This window comes from Martes martes, assembly GCF_963455335.1.
Source record: "Martes martes genome assembly, chromosome: 10".
NCBI lineage: Eukaryota > Metazoa > Chordata > Mammalia > Carnivora > Mustelidae > Martes > Martes martes.
The window spans coordinates 61,408,690-61,436,191 of record NC_137898.1 but is presented as its reverse complement, the minus strand read 5'-3'; the positions used below and the strand labels follow the sequence as shown (position 1 = coordinate 61,436,191).

At 36.7% G+C, this 27,502-nt stretch overlaps 1 protein-coding gene across 1 annotated transcript in view; it reads right to left on the bottom strand.

Annotated features, from left to right (window-relative positions):
* The window catches only part of UVRAG (UV radiation resistance associated), a 301,274-nt gene that overhangs the window by 152,431 nt on the left and 121,341 nt on the right, over positions 1-27,502 (bottom strand). The window contains exon 7 of the mRNA XM_080817446.1: positions 14,283-14,388. Within this exon, the coding sequence (XP_080673572.1) occupies positions 14,283-14,388 (106 nt within the window). The remainder of the gene's footprint in view (positions 1-14,282; positions 14,389-27,502) is intronic.

The window sequence follows — 27,502 nt, the reverse complement described above, 5'->3', positions numbered from 1 at the left end:
ATTCCTAGGTATCTTATGGTTTTGGGTACGATTGTAAATGGGACTGACTCCTCAATTTCTCTTTCTTCTGTCTTGTTGTTAGTGTAAAGAAATGCGACTGATTTCTGTGCATTGACTTTATATCCTGACACTTTACTGAATTCCTGTATAAGTTCTAGCAGTTTTGGAGTGGAGCCTTTTGGGTTTTCCACATATAGTATCATATCATCTGCAAAGAGTGATAGTTTGACTTCTTCTTTGCCGATTTGGATGCCTTTAATTTCTTTTTGTTGTCTGATTGCTGAGGCTAGGACTTCTAGTACTATGTTGAACAGCAGTGGTGATAACGGACATCCCTGCCGTGTTCCTGACCTTAGCGGAAAAGCTTTCAGTTTTTCTCCATTGAGAATGATATTTGCGGTGGGTTTTTCATAGATGGCTTTGATAATATTGAGGTATGTGCCTTCTATCCCTACACTTTGAAGAGTTTTAATCAGGAAGGGATGCTGCACTTTGTCAAATGCTTTTTCAGCATCTATTGAGAGTATCATATGGTTCTTACTCTTTCTTTTATTAATGTATTGTATCACATTGATGGATTTGCGGATGTTGAACCAACCTTGCAGCCCTGGAATAAATCCCACTTGGTCGTGGTGAATAATCCTTTTAATGTACTGTTGGATCCTATTGGCCAGTATTTTGGTGAGAATTTTCGCATCTGTGTTCATCAAGGATATTGGTCTGTAATTCTCTTTTTTGGTGGGATCCTTGTCTGGTTTTGGGATCAAGGTGATGCTGGCCTCATAGAATGAGTTTGGAAGTTTTCCTTCCATTTCTATTTTTTGGAACAGTTTCAGGAGAATAGGAATTAATTCTTCTTTAAATGTTTGGTAGAATTCCCCTGGGAAGCCGTCTGGTCCTGGACTTTTGTTTGTTTGGAGATTTTTGATGACTGTTTCAATCTCCTTACTGGTTATGGGTCTGTTCAGGTTATCTATTTCTTCCTGGTTCAGTTGTGGTAGTTTATACATCTCTAGAAATGTATCCATTTCTTCCAGGTTGTCAAATTTGTTGCCATAGAGTTGTTCGTAGTATGTTCTTATAATTGTTTGTATTTCTTTGGTGTTGGTTGTGATCTCTCCTCTTTCATTCATGATTTTATTTATTTGCGTCCTTTCTCTTTTCTTTTTGATAAGTCTGGCCAGGGGCTTATCAATCTTATTAATTCTTTCAAAGAACCAGCTCCTAGTTTTGTTGATTTGTTCTATTGTTTTTTTAGTTTCTATTTCATTGATTTCTGCTCTGATCTTTATGATTTCTCTTCTCCTGCTGGGTTTAGGCTTTCTTTGTTGTTCTCTCTCCAGCTCCTTTAGGTGTAGGGTTAGGTTGTGTATTTGAGACCTTTCTTGTTTCTTGAGAAAGGCTTGCACTGCTATATATTTTCCTCTCAGGACTGCCTTTGTTGTGTCCCACAGATTTTGAACTGTTGTGTTTTCATTATCATTTGTTTCCATGAATTTTTTCAATTCTTCTTTAATTTCCTGGTTGACCCATTCATTTTTTAGAAGGATGCTGTTTAGTCTCCATGTATTTGCGTTCTTTCCAAATTTCCTCTTGTGATTGAGTTCGAGCTTCAGAGCATTGTGGTCTGAAAATATGCAGGGAATGATCTCGATCTTTTGGTACCGATTGAGACCTGATTTATGACCCAGGATGTGGTCTATTCTGGAGAATGTTCCATGTGCACTAGAGAAGAATGTATATTCTGTTGCTTTGGGATGGAATGTTCTGAATATATCTGTGATGTCCATCTGGTCCAGTGTGTCATTTAAGGCCTTTATTTCCTTGTTGATCTTTTGCTTAGATGATCTGTCCATTTCAGTGAGGGGAGTGTTAAAGTCCCCTGCTATTATTGTATTACTGTTGATGTATTTCTTTGATTTTGTTATTAATTGGTTTATATAGTTGGCTGCTCCCATGTTAGGGGCATAGATATTTAAGATTGTTAGATCTTCTTGTTGGACAGACCCTTTGAGTATGATATAGTGTCCTTCCTCATCTCTTATTATAGTCTTTGGCTTAAAATCTAATTGATCTGATATAAGGATTGCCACCCCAGCTTTCTTCTGATGTCCATTAGCATGGTACATTGTTTTCCACCCCCTCACTTTAAATCTGGAGGTGTCTTCGGGTCTAAAATGAGTTTCTTGTAGGCAGCATATGGATGGGTTTTGTTTTTTTATCCATTCTGATACCCTGTGTCTTTTGATTGGGGCATTGAGCCCATTAACATTCAGGGTAACTATTGAGAGATATGAATTTAGTGCCATTGTATTGCCTGTAAGATGATTGTTACTGTATATTGTTTGTTTCTTTCTGATCTACTACTTTTAGGGTCTCTCTTTGCTTAGAGGACCCCTTTCAATATTTCCTGTAGAGCTGGTTTGGTGTTTGCAAATTCTTTCAGCTTTTGTTTGTCCTGGAAGCTCTTTATCTCTCCTTCTATTTTCAATGATAGCCTAGCCGGATATAGTATTCTTGGCTGCATGTTTTTCTCGTTTAGTGCTCTGAATATATCATGCCAGTTCTTTCTGGCCTGCCAGGTCTCTGTGGATAGGTCCGCTGCCAATCTAATGTTTTTACCCTTGTATGTTACAGACTTCTTTTCCCGGGCTGCTTTCAGGATTTTCTCTTTGTCGCTAAGACTTGTAAATTTTACTATCAGGTGACGAGGTGTGGACCTATTTTTATTGATTTTGAGGGGCGTTCTTAGCATCTCCTGGATTTTGATGTTTGTTCCCTTTGCCATATTAGGGAAATTCTCTCCAATAATTGTCTCCAATATACCTTCTGCTCCCCTCTCTCTTTCTTCTTCTTCTGGAATCCCAATTATTCTAATGTTGTGTCGTCTTATGGTGTCACTTATCTCTCGAATCCTCTCCTCATGTTCCAGTAGTTGTTTGTCTCTCTTTTGCTCAGCTTCTTTATTCTCTGTCATTTGGTCTTCTATGTCACTAATTCTTTCTTCTGCCTCATTTATCCTGGCAGTGAGAGCTTCCATTTTTGATTGCACCTCATGAATAGCTTTTTTGATTTCAACTTGGTTAGATTTTAGTTCTTTTATTTCTCCAGAAAGGGCTTTTATCTCTCCGGAGAGGGTTTCTCTAATATCTTCTATGCCTTTTTCGAGCCCGGCTAGAACCTTGAGAATTGTCATTCTGAACTCTAGATCTGTCATGCTACCTATGTCTGTATTGATTAGGTCTCCAGCCTTCGGTACGGCCTCTTGTTCTTTTTTTTGAGGTGAGTTTTTCCGCCTTGTCATTTTGTCCAGGTAGGATTTGCTTTCTCCTGCTGTGGAATTCCGCTGTTCTTGGTGACTGAAGTTGGTTTTGGATGGTTTCTTGTTGATCTTCTTGGGGGAGGGGCCTGTTGTAGTGATTCTCAAGTGTCTTTGCCGCAGGCGGAATTGCACCGCCCTTGCCAGGGGCCAGGCTAAGTAATCCGCTCGGGTTCGCTTTTGGGAGCTTTTGTTCCCTGAGCGCTTTCCGTAGAGTTCCGGAGGACGGGAATGAAGATGGCGGCCTCCCAATCTCTCGGCCCGGAGGAGCCGAGAGCTTGGGGTTCCGCTCCTCAGTGCACTCTCAGAGCAAAGCGCCCAATAGCCCCGCCTCCCTGGCTTGCGGTCGCGACTCGAGGAAAGCAGTCAATTGTTGGAGCTGGAGAAAAGCGCCGGGTTGCTTTTGTCTCCGTGGCCTCCGGCCGCGCTCCGAGCCCACCCAGCCTGCGACCGGCACAAGGTAACCCCGGGCTTAGAGCTCACTCCTCGGCTTTGTCGCTATAGCCGGCTTCCCCGCTCTAATACCTGCGAGCTCTGCGGCACTCAGACATCCCCAGTCCTTCTGTGACCCTGCGGGTCCTGGGATTATGCTGACCCCGCCTGGGTTTCCCCCCAGTTTAGCCTCTGGAGCGATGTCTCCCAGTGGAGCCGACTTTTAAAAGTCCCGATTTTGTGCTCCGTCGCTCCGCCGCTTGCCGGGTGCCGGCCCCTCCCCCCGGGGTCTATCTTCCCGTCGCTTTGGATTCACTTCTCCGCAGGTCCTACCTTTCAGAAAGTGATCGATTTTCTGTTTCTGGGATTGTTGCTCTTCTTCTCTTCGATTTCCCGTTGGATTTATAGGTGTTCACAATGGTTAGATAAGCTATCTAGCTGATCTCCTGCTACCCGATGTCATCTCAGCCTGCTACTTCTCCGCCATCTTGACTCCTCCCCCGAAAAAAATTATTTTCAATAAATAAACTAAATAGGTTTATCAGGCAGGTAAGAAACTTGAAAAGATGAAAGTCAGCATCTCTATCTGACTTACAAGTATTGAAGAAGCAAGGGCACTCAGTGAGATGAGTAATGGTATGGCCTTGTTGAAGCAACGGGCATGGAAAATGACTTGGCAGTTGTGTGGAAAGTACTTTATAGCTATCGTTTCTCACCCAAAATGCTTTCTTCCTCATCACTGAAATACTGATTCTAAACAGATGGCTTGATCATCTGTTAAAGATATTCAAGCCAAGAAAATAAGCACAAAAGCTTATTTCCAATCATCTTTATTATATTTGACTGGAAAACTCTATGAAATATGAAACATTCCTAAGCAATTTTTCTTGAACAAAGCAAACATTTATGAAGGGCATACTATGTGCTTCTAAATGAATGAGAAATGGTATCTGCTTTCTAAGAGCTTGGGTCTAATAGAGATAAAAGCCATTTGCCCTGTCAACCCACTGTAAAAACAAAGACCAAAGTCAGTAAGTTTGTTTATCATTAAAGAAAAAGGAATCAAGAAACAATTTGGGTTTCTTTAGTAATTCAATAGTGTGATCATGACATGCTAGTATGTTTTTATATCACTTAGAGAAAAAATATGTAAATTCTTCAGGAGCAATCTTTTCCCACAAAGAAGTGTTCAATTTTCATAACTTGAATTTCTCCATAAAATATTCAAACTGAATTCCACCTGGTCGAGAAAAAAAAAAACAAAAACCAAAAACAGGAAAACAACTTTTCACAGAACACAGAGATCTGCCTACTTAGAGGGTTAATCTGTTCTACTCCAGGGTATACAGTCAAACTGGGAAATATTTTCTAGAAACAAAGAACCAAGGGTACAAGTTAATCTAAATACTAAACTAATACAGGAAGGCATGTTTACAGTGTGTTTGTGTTATGGTCCATGTGCAGGAACTGGCCCACTTACAGAAATGTATCAAGTCATTCAAAACCAGGATAGTTGGCTCTAATTTCTGATGAGTAGAGTAAACAAACCTGCTCAAGTGGGATCTGGTTCCGCTTCCTTTCCAATGCATCTAACACAAGAGCTCAAAGACCTTAATGTTCTATAAGTATCTTCTAATGAATTTCTGTGTTCTATTTATCTGTTTACTCCTAGTTAATGTCACATGTGCATCTCCAATGGATCACTGTTAACTGGATTTTGATGTTTTTATACAACATGTATCTGTTCTGAAAATCACAGTTTCATCTATTTGCAAGCACACACATTCCTATTTATGGGTCTTTACGAAGACAATGATGGGCAATGTTAAAGATTCATTTCAGAATGACAGACTAATCTGTACTAAAGGAAGCAATTTTCTTTAGATCACACTGGAGCTAAAAAGTCTTAGACAAAATGTTCTCAAAACATGGTCCAGGAAACCATGAGAATTTCTGAGACCATTTCAGCATCTGTGAGATCAAAAATATTTTCATAATACTACTAAGCTGTTATCTCCCTTTTTCACTCTCATTTTCTCATAACTATATAGCAGAGTTTTCCAGAGTCTCTAAGATTTGTGGTATCACAACAGATTGATTGCAGAAATAAATGTGAGAATCCATCTGTCTTTTATTAGCCTAGGCATCATCAACAGATATATGCTAAGTTCTTTGAGGTCTTAATAATTTTTAAGAGCATAAAGGAGTCTTGAGACCAAAAAGTTTGAGAATGGTGGCTTAGGGAACATTCATCTATATTAGTTTTCCCACAAAACCTGGAAATAATTAACAATCTGGGGAAAAGCTATGAACTATGGCAGTTGTCCTATGAGAACAAATTTGCTTTTAAATGTCATTTGTAGGTTCTTTCTATTGCACTTACACCTTCTCAACCACTAAGAAAGGGAAAATATTTCCTTAGAAAATAGTTAATCCAACCCATTAATTTCATAGACTCAGTGGCAATATAAGGCCTAGAACCCAAGTTCAGCTAGGAAGATAAAGCAAAAGATATATAATAATAAAACATATATACGTTGGGTCTCTGGGGGGCTCAGTTGGTTAAGTGACTGCCTTCTGCTCAGGTCATGATCCCAGAGTCCTGGGATCGAGTTCCACATCAGGCTCCCAGCTCCACGGGAAGTCTGCTTCTCCCTCTGACCTCCCCTCTCATGTGCTCTCACTCTGTCTCTCTCTCTCTCTCAAATAAATAAATAAGAGCTTTTAAAAAAATACGTAAGTTCCACTTCTGCTATCAGAGATTGAGCACCTAACAAACTGGTCCTCTCATAAGTAATAGCTCCAGACTCTAAATACAATACAAAAAGCTACTACCTGAGGATTCTGGAGATTGATCAGTGACAGGTAAATTGTGGAGAGACTCAGAACCTGTTGCAAGCAACCAACACAAAGTGTGAATTTCCTCTTTTCTGTAGCTTTGTCCTGAGGGTGGCTGCAGTCAAACTCCAATGAAAGACAACCATCTCTCTGGCCAGGGGAACCAGGGGAAAAGAGATCACACAATCAAGGCCACCAGAATGGAGGAAGCTGGAGAATGGACACCCAGATTCTGTTTAAATTCAATATGAATCTCTGAATCATAAACCACACATGTATGAGGCAAACAGAAAGCAGCTGGGCCTAAAGGTAAAAGTACTGAACTGAATGAAATCTGAGCCAAGGTCCATTGCAGGCATGACAGTTTGAGCCTAACCAAGCTGACTACCTGCTAAAATGAAAACATCAATGTTCTTCAGAGGAAAGTAACAAAATCCAGACATTCCACAAAATTACATTCACACTGTCCAAGATACTATACAGTACTACCCAATATATGAAGAGCCAGGAAAATGTTACTCACTCTCTAGGGAAAAGACAACCACCATATGCCAACCTCAAGATAACAGAGATGTTAGAATTATCATACAAAGTCTTTAAAGCCACTATTATAAATACGCTGAGTGAGAAAAAGTAAAATATTCTTATAATGAATAAAAAGATATGACGTCTCCGTCAAGTCCCAGAAAAAGTAAATACTCTCATAATGAATAAAAACATGAAATCTCAACAGAGAACTAGAAAATATTAAAAGCAGACACTTCTGCTTCTGGTCAAGATGGAACAGGAAAAAGGAACACTGATCAAATAATTTGAGCAGGCTACCATAATCCTACTACCAATCTGATAAAATAATTTAAAACACTGTATTTCAGGGTGCCTGAGTGGCTCAGTGGGTTAAGCCTCTGCCTTCACCTCAGGTCATGATCTCAGGGTCCTGGGATCAAGTCCCACATCAGGTCTCTACTCAGCAGGGAGCCTGCTTCCCCCTCTCTCTGCCTGCCTCTCTGTGATCTCTGTCAAATAAATAAAAAAAATTTTAAAAAAATAAAACACTGTATTTCAACATCCCTAATAAATACATCATAAAATCCTTGAAATTATTTCTAGATCAAATCCAGCAAGATACAAAAAAAAAAAAAGAGTATATACTGTAACCAATTCAGGTTTATTCTAGAAATGTAATGTTAAACATCTGAAATTATAGAGAATCAATGAGAAAAATCACATGATTATTTCAATAGATTCAGAAAAAGCATCTAACAAAATTTAACATCCATTCATGATAAAAACTCTCAGAAACTAGGAATAAGAGGGAACTTCCTAACACCAATAAAGGTATTACTATCATTATGCTTAATTAAGAAAGGAGGAATCATTTCCCCCCATGAACAGGAACAAAGAAAGGATTTCCACTTGTATCACTTTTATTCAATATTGTATTGTATGTTCTAGCTATAGAAATAAGTCAGAAAAATTAAATAATAAAGCACACAAGGCAGTCCAAGTTTGCAGGTTTGGTTGTTTACATAGAAAATCCCAATAAACATACAAAATAACTCTGAGAACTAAAAAGTTAATAGAACAAGACTGCAAGATACTAGGTTAATAAGTTAGTAAAAACTGTACTCTTTCCTACTAGCAACAAACAGGTAAGACTGTGGACTCTGAGAAACAAACTGAGGGTTTTGGAGGGGAGGGTGGTAGAGGGATGGGTGAGCCTGGTGGTGGGTACTATGGAGGGCACTTATTGCATGGAGCACTGGGTGTGGTGCATAAACAATGAATTCTGGAACACTGAAAAGAAATAAAATGAAAAAAAAAAAAAAGAAACAAAAATTCAAAAACAATCCCATTTGCAAGAATGCCCCCCCCAAAACTCACCTAAACTACTTAGGAATAACTCATAAAAGATGTCCAAAATCTTTACAGTGAAAGCTGCAAGATATTGGGAGAATTAAAGAAAAGTCTATAAAAGAAATAAATGCCATGTTCCATAGACTCATCATTGCTAAGATGGCAATTCTCCACAAACTAATCTACAAATCCTTATCAAAATCGTAACAGGTCTTTTTTTTTTTTTTAAAGAAATGGACAAACTGATTCTCAATTCACTTGGAAATACAAAGAATATGGACAACCCATGTAACTTATAAAATGAACAAAACTGGAGGACTTGCCCTACCTGGTATTAAGACAACAGATTTGTAAGAGACTTTGGTATTTGGTGAAAGGTAGACATATAGATCAGTGGAACAAAACAGAGAATCCAGAAATAGATGAACACATATTTGGTCAATTAATTTTGGACAAATATTTCAAAACAATTAAACCAGGAAAGACTGTTAAATCAACTGTATATTCATACAGAACAAAAAGAACCTTACTGAACTTGTGCAAAAAAACTAGCTTGAGATGGATCATAGATCTAAATGACAAGCCCCAAACTACAAAATTTCTTTAACAAAACACAGAAGAAATTGATGCAACTTTAGGTTAGTCAAACATTTCTTACAAAGAAAACAAAAAACCCTGCCTATAAAATAACATTAACAAATACATTGTATTTCATTAGATTTTTAAACTTTTGTTCCTTGGAAGACATCATTAAGAACATGAAAAGGCAAGTCACAGAACGTTAAGAAAAATACAAATATACATGCAAACATGTGCATATACACACACTCTCCCCTCTCCTTCTCCTCTCCCCCTCTGTTTAACATAAGAAGACAGAAATCCCATTTAAAAATGAGGGGAAAAATACGAAACTAGTCGCCTCTACTGGAGTGAAGGCTGGACTTAGTATTTAGCTTCCAAAAAATTCAGCATGGAAAGGATACTCCAAAGGATTATAATGGATAAACCTTGGGGACACTACCTTAACCAAATAGTGACTCAGGTACATATCAACACTGATAAGAAACATTGATTTAAATGTAGAAAGGAATGAGAAACTGTACTAGATCAGAGAAGCCTAGGAAGGCATGACTAAATTCAATGTGGTATCCTGGGCTAGATACTGGAACCAAAAAAAGGGATATCAGAATCTAGGCTAATCATGGCAAAACATCAGACAAGTCCTAATCAAGAGATATTCTGTAAAATATCTGACAAGTAATCCTCAAAATTGTCGAAGTCATTAAAAACAAAGAAAGCCTGAGAAATTTTCACATCCAAGAAGAGTCTAAGGAAGCATGTCTACTAAATGTAATATGGGTTCCTGCACGGGATCCTGGAAGAGAAAAGAACTTCAGGTGAGAATTAAGGAAATCTGAAGAAAGCATGGATTTTAGTGAATGATGATTTATCAGTACAGATGCATTAACTATAACATTAAGGTAAAATGTTAGTAACAGGAGAAATTGGTTGTAGGGTATACTCTTTGTACCATCTTTGTAGTAATCCTATAAATCTACTATTGTTGTAAAATAAAGTTTATTTATTTAAAAGAAAGACATGAGTGGAAACATTGGTGAAACCTGAATAAAGGCCACAGTTAATGGTAATGTATCAGTGTCAACTTCTTGGTTTGATAATGTACCATGTGAAATGTAACATGGTTATAGAAAAGGTTAATATTAAGGGAAACCAGACGAAAGTCAAATGGAAACTCTCTGAACTATCTCTGCAAGTTTTCTGTAAACCTAAATAGTTTATCTTTTTTTAATGGGCAGAAATAAACTTACACTTCTTAAAGAATACACAAGTGACCAATAAATATATGAAAAAAGTTTATCATAGAAATGCAATTATAAACTAAAATTAGAGAACACTACACATCCAAAAAGATAACAGCTAAAATTAAAAAGACTAACCTTTTAAATGAAATGGACAAATTCTTGAATGATATAAGTTACTAAAGCTCACTCAAGAAGCAGGTAACGTCAATAATCCACAACTATTAAAGAACTTAATTCTTAGTTCAAAATCCACAAAGAAAATTTCAGGTCCAGATGGCTTCACTGGTAAATTCTACCAAACATTTAAGAAATAATTCCAATTCTACACACAATTCTACACATAGCCTTTTAGGAAATAGAAGGAAAAACACTTCCCAAATCACTAGTTATGGCCAACATCACCCTGACAACAAAACCACACAAACAGATTATAAGAAAACAAAAGTACAGACCAATATTCCCCATGAATATTATAGATGCAAAAATCCTTTAAACAGGGGCACTTGGGTGGCTCAGCCAGTTATCCATCTGCCTTCGCTCAGGTCATGCTCCCGGAGTCCCAGGGCATTGTGCTCCCTGCTCAGCAGGGAGTCTGCATCTCCCTCTCACTCTACTCCTCCTCCGCTCGTGCTTGCTCTCTCTCTTACTCAAAAATACATAAATAAAAATCTTTTAATTTATTTATCTTTCTATTTATTTATTACTTTATGTATTTATTATTTACTTAAAATTTTTTTAATTTTTAAAAATAAGATCTTTAAAAAAATACTTTAAACATTATAGCAAATTGAATCTGGCAATACACTTAAAAAAATAATAACTCCTCATGAACAAGAGGGGCTTTCCCCAAAAATTGCAACACTGGATTAACATTTAAAAATTAATCAATGTATTTTATCATCATAATACAAGAACATGGGCAAAAAATACAATTATCAACAGATACAGGAAAGGCAGCTGACAAAATCCAAAACATATAAGCAAAAATTCAAGATAACAATGGCAGAAATTTCATAAGAAACGTAATTAAATGTCAAAAAGATATGTTGGCTATTGATGTAGTATGAGAAGATGCGAAATCTTTAAAAGCCATCAAGTATGAACTCAATTTCTAATAACAGAGGTACTTATGTTTGGTCTTACAAAGTGTTCTAATTTCTTTCAGCATCAAGTATGTCTTCTGATTATACATAGGCTAAAATTATTTTATTTATTTACTTATCTATTTATTTACTTATTTGAGAGAGAGAGAGCCAGCGAGTAGGCAAGAGACAGCACAAGCCAGGGGGAGAGGCAGAGGGAGAAGGGAGAAGCAGGCTCCCCACTGAGCAGGGAGCCTGATGCGGAGCTCAATTCCTGGACCCTGGTACCACAACCTGAGTTGAAGGCAGACGCCTTCAACTGACTGAGCCACCCAGGTGCCCCTAGATATAGGCTAAAATCAAAGTCAATTCTTAAAAATTGAAAATGCTTGGGTTGGAGTATAATGACCTTGGGCCAATTTAGAAAGGAATGAGGGGAAAAGGTAGTAGTAAAGGTTTCTAATTTGCTACAGATAAGTTGTAAAGTAGAAAATTAACAAGTAAATGTATTATTCCCTGAAAGAAAACAAGTAAACCAAAATTTATATTTATTTGTCAAATGATTATGGGAAAGTTGTTTCCTTTCTTCAGGCCTCATTCTCCGTCCTTTTTTTTAACAGTTTAATGCTTGTTTTTATCCTTGTTTAAAAAATAAATAAATAAAAAGACAAAATATAGGCCCCAAATAGTATCACTTAGACCAAGTTCCCAAACTAACCTCCTCTAGAAATGCAGTCTTATCTGGCCAGCCAAGAATCTTTCAAATCATGCCAGTAAGATTGCGACTCTGGCCCTCTCTATCTCCACAAAAAAGATGAGGCAATCCACAAGCCAAGAGACCTTGCTTTTACTCCTAGAAAGCCGCCTTGCCTGGAAAAATCCTTTTCTTTTGCTAATAACTTTTTTGCCCCCACCCTCCTTCTATTAAAAACCTTGCATTCTGTAGGCCTCTTTGGAGAGAGCTTTGGCGCTCTCTCTAGAAGAGGTGCCGCCCCACTGATTCATGAATCATTTGAAAAAGTCAAGTAGATACTCAAATGAACTTGGTTGAAGTTTGTTATTTAACATGCTAGATTCATTCGTAAATCTAATATGTATTGAACCTACTACGTGTTAAGCACTTTTCGAGACACTGGTGAATACAGCAGTGAAGAAACACAGACAAAAATCTCTCCCCTCACAGAGATTAGAGAGACAGATAAATAAAATACCTATGTAAAATATATAGCATGTTAAAGGGTAATAAATACTATGGAGAAAAATATAACAGGGAAGGGAACAGAATGTACTGAGGGGGATTGGCTTTAGGGAAGTTATATGGGAACTAGATGATGCCTAGGTTCACCTTCAGTTCAAAAATCAACGATTCTTTTCTATGTTGACCAGGCAGCATAAAAACACACAGTGAACCTCTGAACCTGACCTCCTTAAACTCACACATTCTATCACCTTGCTTGGTGTGTCACCACTTATATTTTAGAAAAATAGGATTAAACATACATTTTTCCATACTGAGACAAAACATATGCTGTCATTTAATGAAATAAGTAATTTCCCAGTCTTGCCTTGGGAGACGAAAAAAAGAAAGAAAGAAAGAAAGAAAAAAAAAAAAACCCTAGCAATTTGTCCTCAGACAAAGGTTCTAAAAATGTGGCATTTCTGTACACTACAGAAAGGCTTAAAATTAGCTGCTTTTTCTCCTTTTCCAATATATTTGTGGTCTGGCTTTTCTTCTTTTACTGAGGCTGAGTTAAAACAAGAGGTGGTTTAACAGCTTCTCCAAAACAGAAGATTTTCCATAGGCAAGAAAAGTCAGATGGATAAGCATTACTACTATAGCTATTATAGCTACCATATTTTGTATGCCCGCTCTGTGCCAGGTACAGCATCAGACACTTTATCCATCAGGTTGAATTATATGAAACTGCCATTTACGGGTCAAAATCAGCAATTTTATATAGTTTAAATACATCATCATCCATTCACTTCAAATTCCATGAGAGAGACGTCTCTGTTGATGGTTAACTGTGCTGTTTTTCTATAGTTCATCTATTAAATTACTATCTCTGGCATATCTTCAAGATAATACAGAATATTTGTTTAGAGGTACAAAGGCCTTCTCCTAAGTTGATGGTGCTATAAATGAAAACTGGAAGATACTGCCTATCTAGGAGAAAACAAATACTTCAAGCTTTTTTGGTTAGGACTTAATTTGAGGATTTGAATTGTATTTTAACTATCATAATCCATAGCACAAATTTCATCAAAAGCTAACCACAGCCATGTGGCTTCATTTTGAGAAAAGTTCAATTTATTAGTTATGCCTACTAGTCTGCTTACAAAGACACAATCTTTATATCAAAATTAGTATTTTTGTCCACTAGAAAGAGTATAAAGCAACCCCAAATTAGACTAATATCTTAAATCCATCTATTTGGGTTGGAATTTCTATTTCTTTGGAAATTCCTCATCAATCTTTCCCAAAAGGAATCTTTCCCAAGAGAGAACACTGTCCATAAACAACCTATTAAGTCCAATCCAATAATTTTAAATTCATCTTTTAAAAGGAGATTAGTCCCTAAAGTTTATTTTTTTTTTCCTTTCTGGCAGCTATTTCTTATTCACTATACAGTTGGCATCTAGAGTTTACATTGATAAGACATTAATAAAATAACGTTTAATTATTTTCTAAGTAATTGTATGCAATCTAAAATTTCACCTAGCAGCAAAAGGCAGGCACTCTGTGTGTTAGATTACAGGAAATAGGAAAGTATTCTCCAACATTTAAATGCCAACATAAGTCTCAGCAAAACATTAAAAGAAAAAATAACTAAAGCTTTTTGAAAAAGAAATTAATTAATATAAGAAGAACATGATGATCACATTTAGAGATCAAGGAGTCTAAACAAGTAAACATATTTTAAAACCTACCAGTTCATTGCTTGTAGATGTGAGCCTTAGCTTTTCTTCAATTTCCTTTCCAATTTTCTGAACAGTTACCTGAGTCTGTTTAATTGCACACTGGGCTCTATGAAGCCTAGAAATAAAAGTTGCAGAAAAATTTAAGTGAGTTAACTATAAACTTTTAACACAGAGCAACAGATATAAATGGAACAAAATGAGGACAAACCTTCCAGGATAAGCAGAACTAGTAATCAACTCAAACTGACCATTTCATAATCCCCTAGCACATTTATAATGAAATAAACAGGAATCACTATGGACCCTAAAAACATCCTTTCTATTCCTGCCTGCCTGCCCACCTCTGATAGACTGAGAGCTAAAACGGCAAACTCACAGGAGTCTGGAAGACACCTTAGAAAATAATCTAGTTGAGGGGTTCCTCGGTGGCTCAGCTGATTGAGCACCTGGCTCTTGGTTTCATCTCAGGTCATTATCTCATGGATCAAGGGATCAAGCCCACAGTCAGGCTCCACACTCGGCAGGAAGTCTGCTTGAAGATTCTCTCCCTCTGTCCTTCCCTCAATGCTCGCTCTCTCTATACATAAATAACATTTGTTTTTTGTTTTTGTTTTTCTTAAAGGAAAGAATTTGGTTGAATTCTATCATGTTACAAAGGTGAAAACTGAGGCCCAGAGAAATTAAGTGGAGTGCTAAAGTCACCATATACCTATGGGTATATACAAAGAAAAAAAAGAACTAACAATAATCCCAGTTAAAGCAGCAGTAGCTACTCTGAAACAAGAAACACTGAAAAAATTAAGAACTATTTTTCTTTTTTGCTTTCATTATCGGTTTGTGTTTTTCTTAGTCTGTTGGTCTTCAAATATAGCTTATATATTTCTTTATACATATATACAAATTGTCTTTATTTTTAGATATCATGATTTTCATATAATGAAAATGAATTTCATTAGTAATCTACAAAACAACTACTAGAACTAATAAGGTCACAGGATACAAGGTCAATATACAGAAATTCATTATATTTCTATACACGGATCTTTGTTGCACAATCACAATTCTGATCTCAAAAGGCTTTCATTTTTTTAAATAAATTAAGAAGCTGATACTGTAATTTATAAAGAAAAACAAAGACTCTAGAAGAGACAAACCAAGATACACTTTTTAAAATAAAACTACATAATCAAAACAATATGGTACTGGCATAACGATCAAAACACAGATCAATGGAACAGAGTAAAGATTATATAAATAAAGCTACACATATATGGCCAACTGATTTTGGACAAAGGAATCCAGACAAACTAATGGAGAAAATAAAGTTTTCTAAACAAATGGTACTGGATAAACTGGCAAAAAAAAATTAATTTCATTCCCTACCTCACAGCACATGCAAAAGATTAATTCAATGACAGCATAGTAAACATAAACCCTAAAATCATAAAACTTGTAGAAAAAATAGAGAATCTCTTGCAACCCTGGGGGAGGTAAAGATTTCATAGAGAAGGCATGAAAAGCACTAACCATAAAATTAAAAATAGATAAATTGGACCTCACAAAAATAAAAAATGTCTGTACATCTAAAGATTGCATTAAGAAAATGATAAGCAGTCTGGGAGATAATACTTGCAAAACATCAATCTGACAAAGGACTGTGTCTGGAGTATATAAAGAACTCTTATAAATCAGTAACAAAAAGACAACCCAATAAAAAATGGGCAAAAAAGTAAAATTCTTCACAAAGTTGACATAAGAGTGGCCAGTAAGTACAAGAAAAGGTACTCAACATCTTGGTGATCATGAACATGCAAATTAAAATCCTAAGAAGATACTATTTTACAACTGCTAGGATAGCTAAAATTAAAATAACAACACCTAATACTAGCAAGGATGTGGAGCAACTTGTATACATTACTGGTAAGAGTGTAAAAAAGTACTACAATTTGGAAAACAGTTTCTTATAAAGTTAAACATCCATCTAACCTATGACCCAGTATTTCTACTCCTAAGCATTTACTCCAACTATAAGAACATATGTCCACATGAAGACCTGTAGAAGATTTTCATAGAAAACAACACAAATGTCCATCAAACAGGAGCATTAATAAACAAACTGAGGTACAATTCTACTCATCAATACAAAGGAAGACACACTGAATCACACAACAATCTGAACTAATCTCAAAAGCATTATGTTGAGTGAAAAAAGCCAAGAACAAAAAGTAGACTGTATGATTCCATTTATACATAGTTCAAGAACAGGTAAAAGCAATCCATGGTGACAGAAATCAAGAGTTGCTGGCTGTCTGTGTGGGGTGGAACTGACTGGTAAAAGACAGGGGAAACAAAGGGAACTCCCTGAGGTGATGGAAATGTCCAACATATCTTTCCTGGAGCGCGGGTACATAGCTATATGCAGAATTTACACTTAGGATCTATGCATTTCACTGTGTAAATTTTACCTCAATTTTTAAAAATCATTCAATAATTCTAACCTGGAAGATATCCTATATACAAGGTGAACATTAGGGATTCGATGGCATCAGGAACACAAGCAAAGACATTACTACCTCTGCCTACATTATGATGATGATGATGATACTATACACCAAAAATGTTCGTGATATATTCTGCACTTTCAGAAATTGCTTTATAGTTATTGAGGATTTCTAAGATACTCTAAAAGGGCCATCTAAAAGGGAGCAACTTAGGTCATCTAGAAGGGAACAACTCTTACTATAGCTAGTTTGCTCATGAGCTAAGTTACTCAAGCAACTTCCTCGAAGCTCCTGTGGAATCCAACAGAGGTTACACTCCATCCTACTGCCTCTTGCGCTGGGAATGTATGTGTACACACTCTCTTGGTAGTAATACTCTCTTACAAAGTTGGCTCTACAGAAATTTAAAAGCAAAGAGAGGCCCCTTGTCATGCAGTCCCAGCATATATCTCCAGCCCCATTTCCTGATAGTCCTTAACTTGCGTGCTCAGCTCCCAGCAATTCTCCAAGCACATCATGCCATTTTTTTTGTTTCTGTGCCTTTGAGTGAGCTGATCTATCTGCCTGTAAGTTTTTCCCATCTCTTAACAGATAAGTACACTCCTGAGTCCATTAAAAAGGCAGTTCAAGCACAATCGCTTCTTCAAAGACCTTTCTGGACTATTCCAGACAGGTGAAGGCACTCCTTCCTCTGGAAATCTACAGCATTCCATATACAAACCTCTAACAAAGATGACAGAACCACATTTTATAGCAACTGTTTATTTCCTTACTAGATCTTTCCAAGAAAAAAAAAATCTGTTATTTTTATATACATTCTCAGCGCTTAGAACAGAATGTGGCACAAAGGAGGCACTCAAAAGATACCTGCAAACTGCATGTCAACTAACTCCTGAACATAAAAGCTCAGTCCCAAGATTTGATTATTTTTTACAGGTATCAGTGGGAGAGTGAAAGATTATAGTGATAGTTCCCTATATTTACAACTTTAAAATACTATATTCAAAACAAAAATAAAATAAAAACCACTCACTTAAGTAAGGAAACATGCAATTTTTACTAAAAAAAGGTCATCAGAATTGTAATAATAATAGGCATTATCAACTCAGAGCAGAAATCAACAAAATAGCCTGTTACTTTAAAAGGGGGAAAATGCTGCCTGAAACTCACTGGTACTATGCAAACAACCTTGTCAAATGGTAAAGACTTTAAAAATAAAAATGATTCATGACCATAATTAATGTATGACTTCAGCTATTTGGCTCTCACTGCCCCAGACGCTTTCTGATCTTACCTTAGGGGCTTAAAACACACAGACAGAGTCACATTTCCTCCAATCTTCAGTGTTATCCAAATAGACTTTCAGAGCCCCTGCTACATCAAGACAGAGCTAATAACGCCCCCCCTTTCAAACCCAACAGAAGAATAAAAGTTTGATATGTTTAGGCTTTTAAACATAACATGGGGCATCCTGATTCCCCTGAGGGTGAGGAGGTGAAGAACTGACAAGGAAAGGAACAACTGCTTTACTTCCAAACCAGCTAGACAGTTTCAGAGGACTGTTTCTTGATTTTGCAAACTATGAAATGGTACTATAAAGAAATACACATCATCTAGTCGTCTGGTGGCAGGTCGAATACCAACACTAACACTGCCAAGCTGAAATAAACTCATTACCATGGGTTTAAGGAGGAGGGATCAAACAGCTGTCTGAGAGGCACTCTAACTGGAGCAAAGAGATGCAGCCCTATTACTTAATATGCTTTGAGATAACAGTAAAATGGAAACTGGGCTTTAAAATAATGTTTTGGGGAAAGACAGTGCTGTGAATATAAAAATCTATGGAATAAAAGGCATTATGTCAAACAAATAATATATATTGAGACCATACCAATCAAATATTAACAATCATCTCAGTAAAGGAGAAGTTAGGAGACAATTTTGGTCTACTTAGTATCAATCATATCACATCTGAAATGCTGCATTCTGTTTTTAGGTGAAATATGACAAATCAGAATCCCTAGAGAGGCAGTATACTTCCTTATGGCATGTAGGAAGAGATAAAAAGGGAGAAGTAAATATAAGAAAAGACAGTTATCTATTGAGACAGATACCTTATCACTGATGACTTTGTATTTCATAGGAAGAAGCACAGCTTTTTTTTCCTGAAGGAATTATGAAACTATTAAAGTTTTAAGCTAAGAAAAGATTTAATTACATTTATACTTTAGAAAGATCTTTCTTCCTAAAAGAAGGTAAATGGGACACAGAGGCAAGACTGTAAACAGGAAGGCTAGAGTGTGGTTATTACAGCCTCCTTAGGAAAAGTTTAGGCATTGCTCTAAATTAAAAAGGGAACAGGAATGTGTAGACGTGAAAAGTGAGAGAGAAGGAGAAATAAAGAATGATGCCCCCCCCCTCAAAAAAACAAAACTAGACAAAAAAGAATGAGGCCCAAAAACAAATTACCAACATCAGGAACACAAGGAAAGACATCACTAGATCTTATAGACATTTAGAGGGAATTACTGGGAAATTATGAGCAACACGCCAAAAATTTAAAAACTTAGATGACAGTCAAATTGCTTTAAAAAAATCCCAAGTTTCCAAAACAAATAAATGAATTAGAAAATCTGAATCGCCATTATTGGTTAAAGAAACTAAACTTGTAATTAAAACCACTTTCATGTACAAAACTAAGTTCAGAGAACTTCACTGGTATTATACTAGTTTTAACAAAATCTTTCAAAGAAGAGGAAACACTTCTCAATTTGTTTTTTAAGACCAGTATAATCCTTGTACCAAAACATGACAAGAACATGACAAGAAAAGACAAGTACCACACATGACTATAAATGCAAAAATCATTTAAAAAAGTTAGCAAATCAAATCCAGCAATGTATCAAAAGGATAATACACATCTTGCTCAAATAGGTTTATCTGAAGAGTACAAGGTTAGTTTATCATTTGAAAATCAATAATGACAAAACAAAGAAGAAAAATATGGCTATCTCAAAGATGTCCCCAAAAAAGCATTTGATAAAATTCAATACCTGTTAGTGATTAAAAGCAAAACCAAAAAACCTTGGACAAACTAAGGGAAAAGGAGAGCTGGGCGCCTGGGTGGCTCAGTGGGTTAAGCCTCTGCCTTTAGCTTGGGTCATGATCTTGGGGTCCTGGGATTGAGCCCCACATCAGGCTCTCTGCTCAGCAGGGAGCCTGCTTACCCCACCACCCCCCACCTGCCTCTCTGCCGACTTGCGATCTCTGTCAAATAAATAAATAAAATCTTAAAAAAAAAAAAAAAAAGGAGAGCTTACTCTGATGAAGAATTTATTTTTTAAAAATCTACAGCTAATACAAAAGAGGGACTTAAATGAAAAAACCTACAGCTAATATTAGATCAGGAGCAAGGAAAGGTGTCCACTTTCAACACTTTAATTCAACACTGTAACCTAGGTCCAAATCACTGCAATAAGGCAATTAAAAAATCATAAATATATGAAAGGAAGAAGCAAAAATGTCAACTCAGAGATGCTTTATTGTACACATATAAAAATTCAAAAAGTATGTAATTAAACTAATAAATAAGTTTAGCAAGACTGCAAGATTCCAGATTAATATATAAAAACTTGATGGTATTTTTATATCATATAAACAAATACTAGGTAACACCAATGAAAAATATGCAAGGCCTGTGCACTGAAAACTATAAAACATTGCTGAGAGAAATTTTAAAATCCCTAACAAATGGAGACATGTAACAATTACATGGTTGGAAGACTCAGTGTTGTTAAGAAGTCGAGTCTCCCCTAAATCTATCCAGAGTAAAAACAATCCCAGCCAAACCCTTGCAGTCTTTTTTCTTTTAACTGACAAGCTGATTCTAAAGTTGATATACAAATATAAAAGTCCTAGAATAGCCAAGAAAATGTTAAAGAAAAACAAAGTTGAAGCTTACATTACCAGATTTTTATGACTTATCACAAAGCTAGAGTTTATAAAGTAGTAGTTACAGAAGTCTAAACAAATAGATGAATGAAACAGAATTCAGATTATAGAAACAAACCCATTATATAAAATAAATCTATTTTTTGATTAGGGAAAGAAAAATTTTGTCAACAAATGACACTGAAATAACTGGATTTTGACATGGGGAGAAAATGAACCTTAATCTCTACCTCACATCATACGCAAAAAGTTAAACTGAAATAGATCAAAAACTAAATGTAAAATCTAAAACTATAAAGCTTCTAGAGTAACATGTGGAAACTGTATTCATGACCTCGTGACCTTGGATTAAGCAAAGATTCTCTAAACAGGAAACAAAAGGTATTATTCATAAAATAAGAAGCTGATATAACATATTATAGAAACATTTGAAACTTCTACTTATTAAAAGGTATTATAGCAAAAACTAAAAATCAAAATAGAGAGTAGGAAAAAAATGTTGTGTGTGTGTGTGTGTGTGTGTGTGTATGTGTGTATAATCTATATATATAATCTGACAAAGGACTTGTATTTATAACACACAAAGAATCTTACAAATCAATGATAAAAACAAAACCCAATAAATGTTATCAAAATATTTGAATAAACACTTCACAAAGGATATAAAAATGGCCAATAACATGAAATGGTGTTTCACTATTCATGACAGATTTAAAAATTAAAATCAAAAGGATATCCCAAAACCCACTGTAATTGCTCAAATTTCAAAATGACAATACCAAATGATGGCAAGGAGTAGAAAAGCTGAGCTTTCAAACATTGCTAATGGGACTGTAAAACTGTATAATTACTGAAGAACTGTTTGGCAATTTCCAATAAACTAAACATACTATCTATCATATGAGCAGGCAGTTCCATTCTGAAGTATAATAAAAGAATAAATAAATAAATAAATAAAAAGCATGTGACCACAAAAGACTTCTATAAGGCTATTCCTTAAAAGCTTTATTCAGAACTTTAAAAAGTAGAAACAACTTAAACATTCATCAATAAGATACTGGGTAAGGAAATTATGGTACATGCACAGAAATATCACTCAGCAATAAATAAATAAACTGCTGATCTATACAATAACCTAGATAAATTTCAAAAACTGTATGTTGAACAAAAAAAAGTCAGAAACTAAAAGAGTACACCATATGATTCCATTTATAAGAAGTTTAAGAACAGGAAAAGCTAATAATGAAGAGGCAATAAGAAAAGGGTTTAACTCATTCAGGGGTAGGAGTAAGGGTGTAAGAATGATTGGCAAAAGGGTATACGGAAATTTTCTAGATAATGGAATATATTCTATACCATGATTGAATGATGACAACATGGGTATGTACATTTGTCAAAACTCATCACACTATACACTTAAATTCCCTGTATTTTGCTGTATATAAACTATACTGCAAAGAAAAAAAGGGAAAAATTATAGCTGGTATACAGCTTGGGGAATCAGGAAAATGGTGATGTTATTTATCGAGATAGGGAATACAGAATGAGCAGCTTGAAAAGAAAATTCTACCTTCAGTTTGAGGTGCCTGCGTAATATCTAAAAGGAGGTGTTGAATATGACTTGAATATAAGGGTCTGGAGCTTAGTAGACTGATCTTGGCTGCAGACAAAAATGTGGCAATCATTAGCACACAGATGGTTATTAATGTTATGAAAGTGAATGAGATCATTCTGGAAGACTGTGAGAATGAAAGAGAACAGAGCCTAGAACAGAATCCTGAGGAACATCAATATTTAAGGGGTTAGAAAAAAAAAATTAAAAGCTGCAAAGAATTCTGACCAAGAATGTCCAGAGAAGTAGAAGGACAGCTGGGAGAGTTGATGTTACAGCAGTCCAAGGAACAGAACATCTCAAGACAGAATGACCACTGTCCTAACATCAAGTAACCTAAATCTACAGATTTAGCAACAAGAACTTGATTAAAGCTGTTTGGAATCTGTTCTCCTTTCTCCAAGTCCACTGCCACCGTCAATTTTCAACTAGCCAATACCCTGCTGACTAGCTTCTCCGTTTCTACCCTTGTTCTTCTCAATTCCATCTCTCCTTTATACCAAAGGTAACCCTGTCACCTGGTCAGTATTATTGTAGCTTATCTGACCAAAGAGTCTCCAGAATGCCTGCCTTATCAAGCTCTATGCTAGTCTGATATCACCTACATCATCATGCATGTTGCAACCTGTCAATAATCTTGTGAGTGAAAGAAGAGAACAGGATTTAAAGACGGAAGACTTTGCCCCAACCAGCAACACGGTCCACCCAGTACTCCGTGTTTCTCCTCTCACAGACTAAGAGATAAACCAGTTCTCATTTATGTTGTAATTACTGATGCTTTGATACATACCTATGACTAAATTCCCTTGGAGACAACTAGAAATATTACAATCTACAAATTTGTAACTTAAAAGATTAGTGCTGTCTAATGCAGCCATACCTAACCACTTTTCCTTTCTTCATCTCAACAGACACAAAATGTTTTAGATATTCTAATTCTCTAACAGCTAGTGTTTGTCTTTATAGTTCCTATCACTATGTAATACACATAGAGAAAGTGAACATATATGTGCTTCTAGTCATGTTTATAACACCTTCTTCCATCAATGATAAAGATCTAGACATCATGAAAGTCATGAATCACCACACTGCTGTGGAAGGGTTAACTGGCAGCAATATCACATTACACCAGTCTTTTCCCTCCCTCTCCTCTCTCCTAGTCAGTACCTAAATCTGTTGATTCTTCTTCCCCTATGCTCTTAACTCCAACATTTCCTTTTCCTTATTCCCACTATAGGCACCCCAGCTTGGCATTAAAAAAAGGCCTCCTGGGTGGCTCAGTGGGTTAAGTGTCTGACTCTTGATCACAGGGTCCTGAGTTCAGGCCCTGCACTGGGTTCCAGGCTGGCCGGAGTCTACCTTTAAAAAAAAAAAAAAAGAGGCCTCCCTCCCTCTTTCTAATCTCTGCCCTCCTCAATCCATTTGGAACACTGCCAGGAGAATACTCTTCCCCAAACACACATTTTAATTGTGTACTATTTTGGGGGTGCCTGGGTGGCTCAGTGGGTTAAAGCCTCTGCCTTCAGCTCAGGTCATGATCCCAGGGTCCTGGGATCGAGCCCCGTATCGGGCTCTCTGCTCAGCAGGAAACCTGCTTCCCCCTCTCTCTGTGCCTGCCTCTCTTCCTACACGTGATCTGTGTCTTTCAAATAAATAAAATTTTTTTAAATGGTGTACTATCTTTTTTAAAGATTTTATTTATTTATTTGACAGAGAGAGAGGTCACAAGTAGGCAGAGAGGCAGGTGGGGGGCGGGGGAAGCAGGCTCCCTGCTGAGCAGAGAGCCCAATGTGGGCCTTGATCCCAGGACCCTGAGATCATGACCTGAGCCGAAGGCAGAGGCTCAACCCACTGAGCCACCCAGGTGCCCTAATGGTGTACTATTAAAAAAATCAAAACAACGAAATGGGGTCCAGGACACCTTCCAACTCTTTAGTGTATCAATAAGTAGGCTGACTCCCGGCACATTAGAGCTCTTTACACAGAAAAACCAGGGCCATATATAAAATTGAACGACCACAAATTCTAAAATTCTATGATTAGATGTTACTCTTTGCTTGAGAACATTCTATACTATGGAATGTATAATGTGGCTATTTACATACAAATTAACACTCAACTGTTTTAGCCTGGAAATTCAAAGTCAAATAAAATCTAGCTCAGGCACAATATTCGGTATTTAATATTATTAAAACCCTGGGGCCAAAATGAACATCTGGCACATAATATATATTTACCTATTTAATAAATAATTGAATGAATAAACATTTATTTAGTGCTTACTATGTTGCCAGGCACTGGGCTAAAAACCTGAAATGTAATATTCCATTTAACCTTCATAACAATCCATAAACTTCATACATTATCATTCTCATTCTACATGTAAGAAGCCAGTAAGTGCCAGAATCAGTATTCAAAACCAGGTTTGTCTAAGTCCAAAGCCCATGGGTTTTCACTGTCACCTATCTTCTACCCATAAACCTATCATTCCTAAACCAATCTTGCCATCATCTCCCCAACAAACTTCAATATCAGTAATACTTTACATGTTAAATTAATTTTTAGTTTCCAAAGTCCTTTTTTTCTCAGATACACTGGCTGAACCTTCTAAATACGCAGGTCCCAGTTTAATGCTCCTACCATACCAGGTTGCTGTGTGCTTTTTCTACCATTCCACTCATAACAGCCCTCATCCCTGATCTAAATCTGCTATTGCTTTCTACCCTACTACCTTTGCAAGCAGGCAGAATTCCAAGATGCCCCCAAGATTCCCAGCCCCTGGTATACTAGCCCAGTATCATCCCCTCCTCATGCATGTTAGCAGGACCTGTGACTATGATAGGATATTACTCCCAAGATTATGCTACTTTATTAGGTGAAGGTATTTGGAAGATATAATTAAAGTACTAAATCCTGACTTTTAGTTAATCAAAAGGGAGATAAGCTGACGTTATAAACTGAACTGCATCCCCCCCAAAATTCATATGTTGAAGCCCTCACTCCTAAAGTGACAGTATTTGGGGACTGGGTTTTTAGGAGGTAGTTAAGGTTACCAGTGAGGTACAAGGGAGGGATCCAAATCTGACTGAATTAGTAGCTTTGCAAGAAGAGAAAGAGATAGCTATCTGTCTCCCTGCTTCCTCCCAGTACAGAACAGACCCAGAAATTCCTCTAGGAGAGGAAAAACTCAGGTGAAAGTCCAGGAATATTTAGTAGTTAACATTTGCTAAGGCTATACCCTTATCTGATTTGTGGTCTTCTTCATTGACCCTGGGAGCGTGGTTCTATCTAGAGCCCAGATCATGTAATAATCTGCTTACTGTCTTTCCCTGCAGCACTGGATTCCATATGCCTTGAAAACACAGTCCTATATCTTATTAGTGCATATCCTCATTTGAGCTTCCTCATAGTACCTGCTACAGACCTTCAATACATACTTCTTCTCTTCCTTCCCTCAGGAATAGGAAGGAGCCCAGAAGCACAGCAGACATTTAAACCCTCAAAGCACAGGAGACACTCAATAAAGAACAGATGACTATTTTAAGATTTCGTCTGATTCTGTTCCTCCTAGATTGTATGAAATGTTGACTCATAAATTTACTCATGTTTTCTTATAAGTGTATCAAGCATAGAAAAACTCCTGGAAAAATACCTTGAGAACTTTTTTTTCCAAAGTTTGCAAATCACATAATACTAGAATACAAATTTCTAATTGTCAAGTTGCCTTTTAAAGAATGATTTTTATAATGGAAACTAGGAATTCAGATATGTCTGCCTGGAACAAAGGTCTATCATTTCTCATTCTTGATATTAAATGCCTATCAACATAGCCTGAATTTTCCTAGAAGTCACATTTCACTGATTATTAACACTGATTGACTACTGACTTAAGGTTCTGTATCTTTTTTTGCTCAGGCTGTGCCCATATGTCATATCTTCCTCTTCTTTTTTTCTTTTTTTTTTTTTTAATTTATTTGACACAGAGAGATCACAAGTAGGCAGAGAGGCAAGCAGTGTGACGGGGGGGGTGGGGGGGGAAGAAGGCTCGCCGCTGAGAAGAGAGCCCGATGTGGGGCTCGATCCCAGGACCCTGGGATCATGACCTGAGCCGAAGGCAGAGGCTTTAACCCACTGAGCCACCCAGGCACCCATGTCTTCCTCTTCTAATACTGTTGGTTTTGGGAGTCAAGTATAAGGCTATATTCTTATCCCAATTAAATTTCATCTTGGATTTTAAGATGGGCTGAACACACACACACACACACACACACACACACACATATAATCTACTTTCCAGCCCCCAGAGATCTATATACTGACTTTGTTACACAAAGCAATTGCCATCTCTATAAGCTCCACATTAACACTGCATTAGCTTTCTAAATTTGTAACTTTGCATATGCTTTCTATATCTTTGTTCAAATGCTTAGATTGTAATATCATAAAGGGAAGTACATTTCCCTAGTTTACCATTATATCCCCGGCATACCGCACGGTTTCCAACATGTAGTACTCAATGAACATTTGGCAAGTAAATAACTGAATGAATGGACATGTTCATCAAGACCAGATCAAAAACAGAGCCCTATATCATGCCATTAGAAATTTCCCTCTACATTGATAATAAGCAGTTATAAATCTTCCTATTTTTTACTATCATCCAGCTTATACTTCCTCATTTTGTTCCTAAAGGCTTCATTACATAGATTGTCACACACCTTCCTAGAGTTATTGTCTGGATCTAAAAATCTAATTATCCTTTCAAAATGGAAACATCAGTCTGAGATAACTTGTTCTTGTGAATGGTTCACTAAAGGGGAAGGGATTTAAGCTTCAATCTGAACGAAAGGTAGGTAGGACAACTGTATGCAAGAGAACAGTCATTTTGAGTACTGAGACTAGCTTTTCAAAATCATTAAAAGAGCAGAGTGCACTGCATGTTCACAACAGGAAGTAGGTGGTGTGCTAAAGCAAAGAGTCCACGAGAGCGCTGTCATGAGAGGCAGTCTGAGAAGGGTGATCAGACCCAAAGTACTGTGGACTTTAAATGCTTGAGAAATCTTTTGCATTTCCACAGCACCTACAGCAGTCTTGGACACATGGGACTCACTCAAATACTTGTTGATGGGTTTATTAAATATGATAGTTTCCCAAAAGACCAGAAA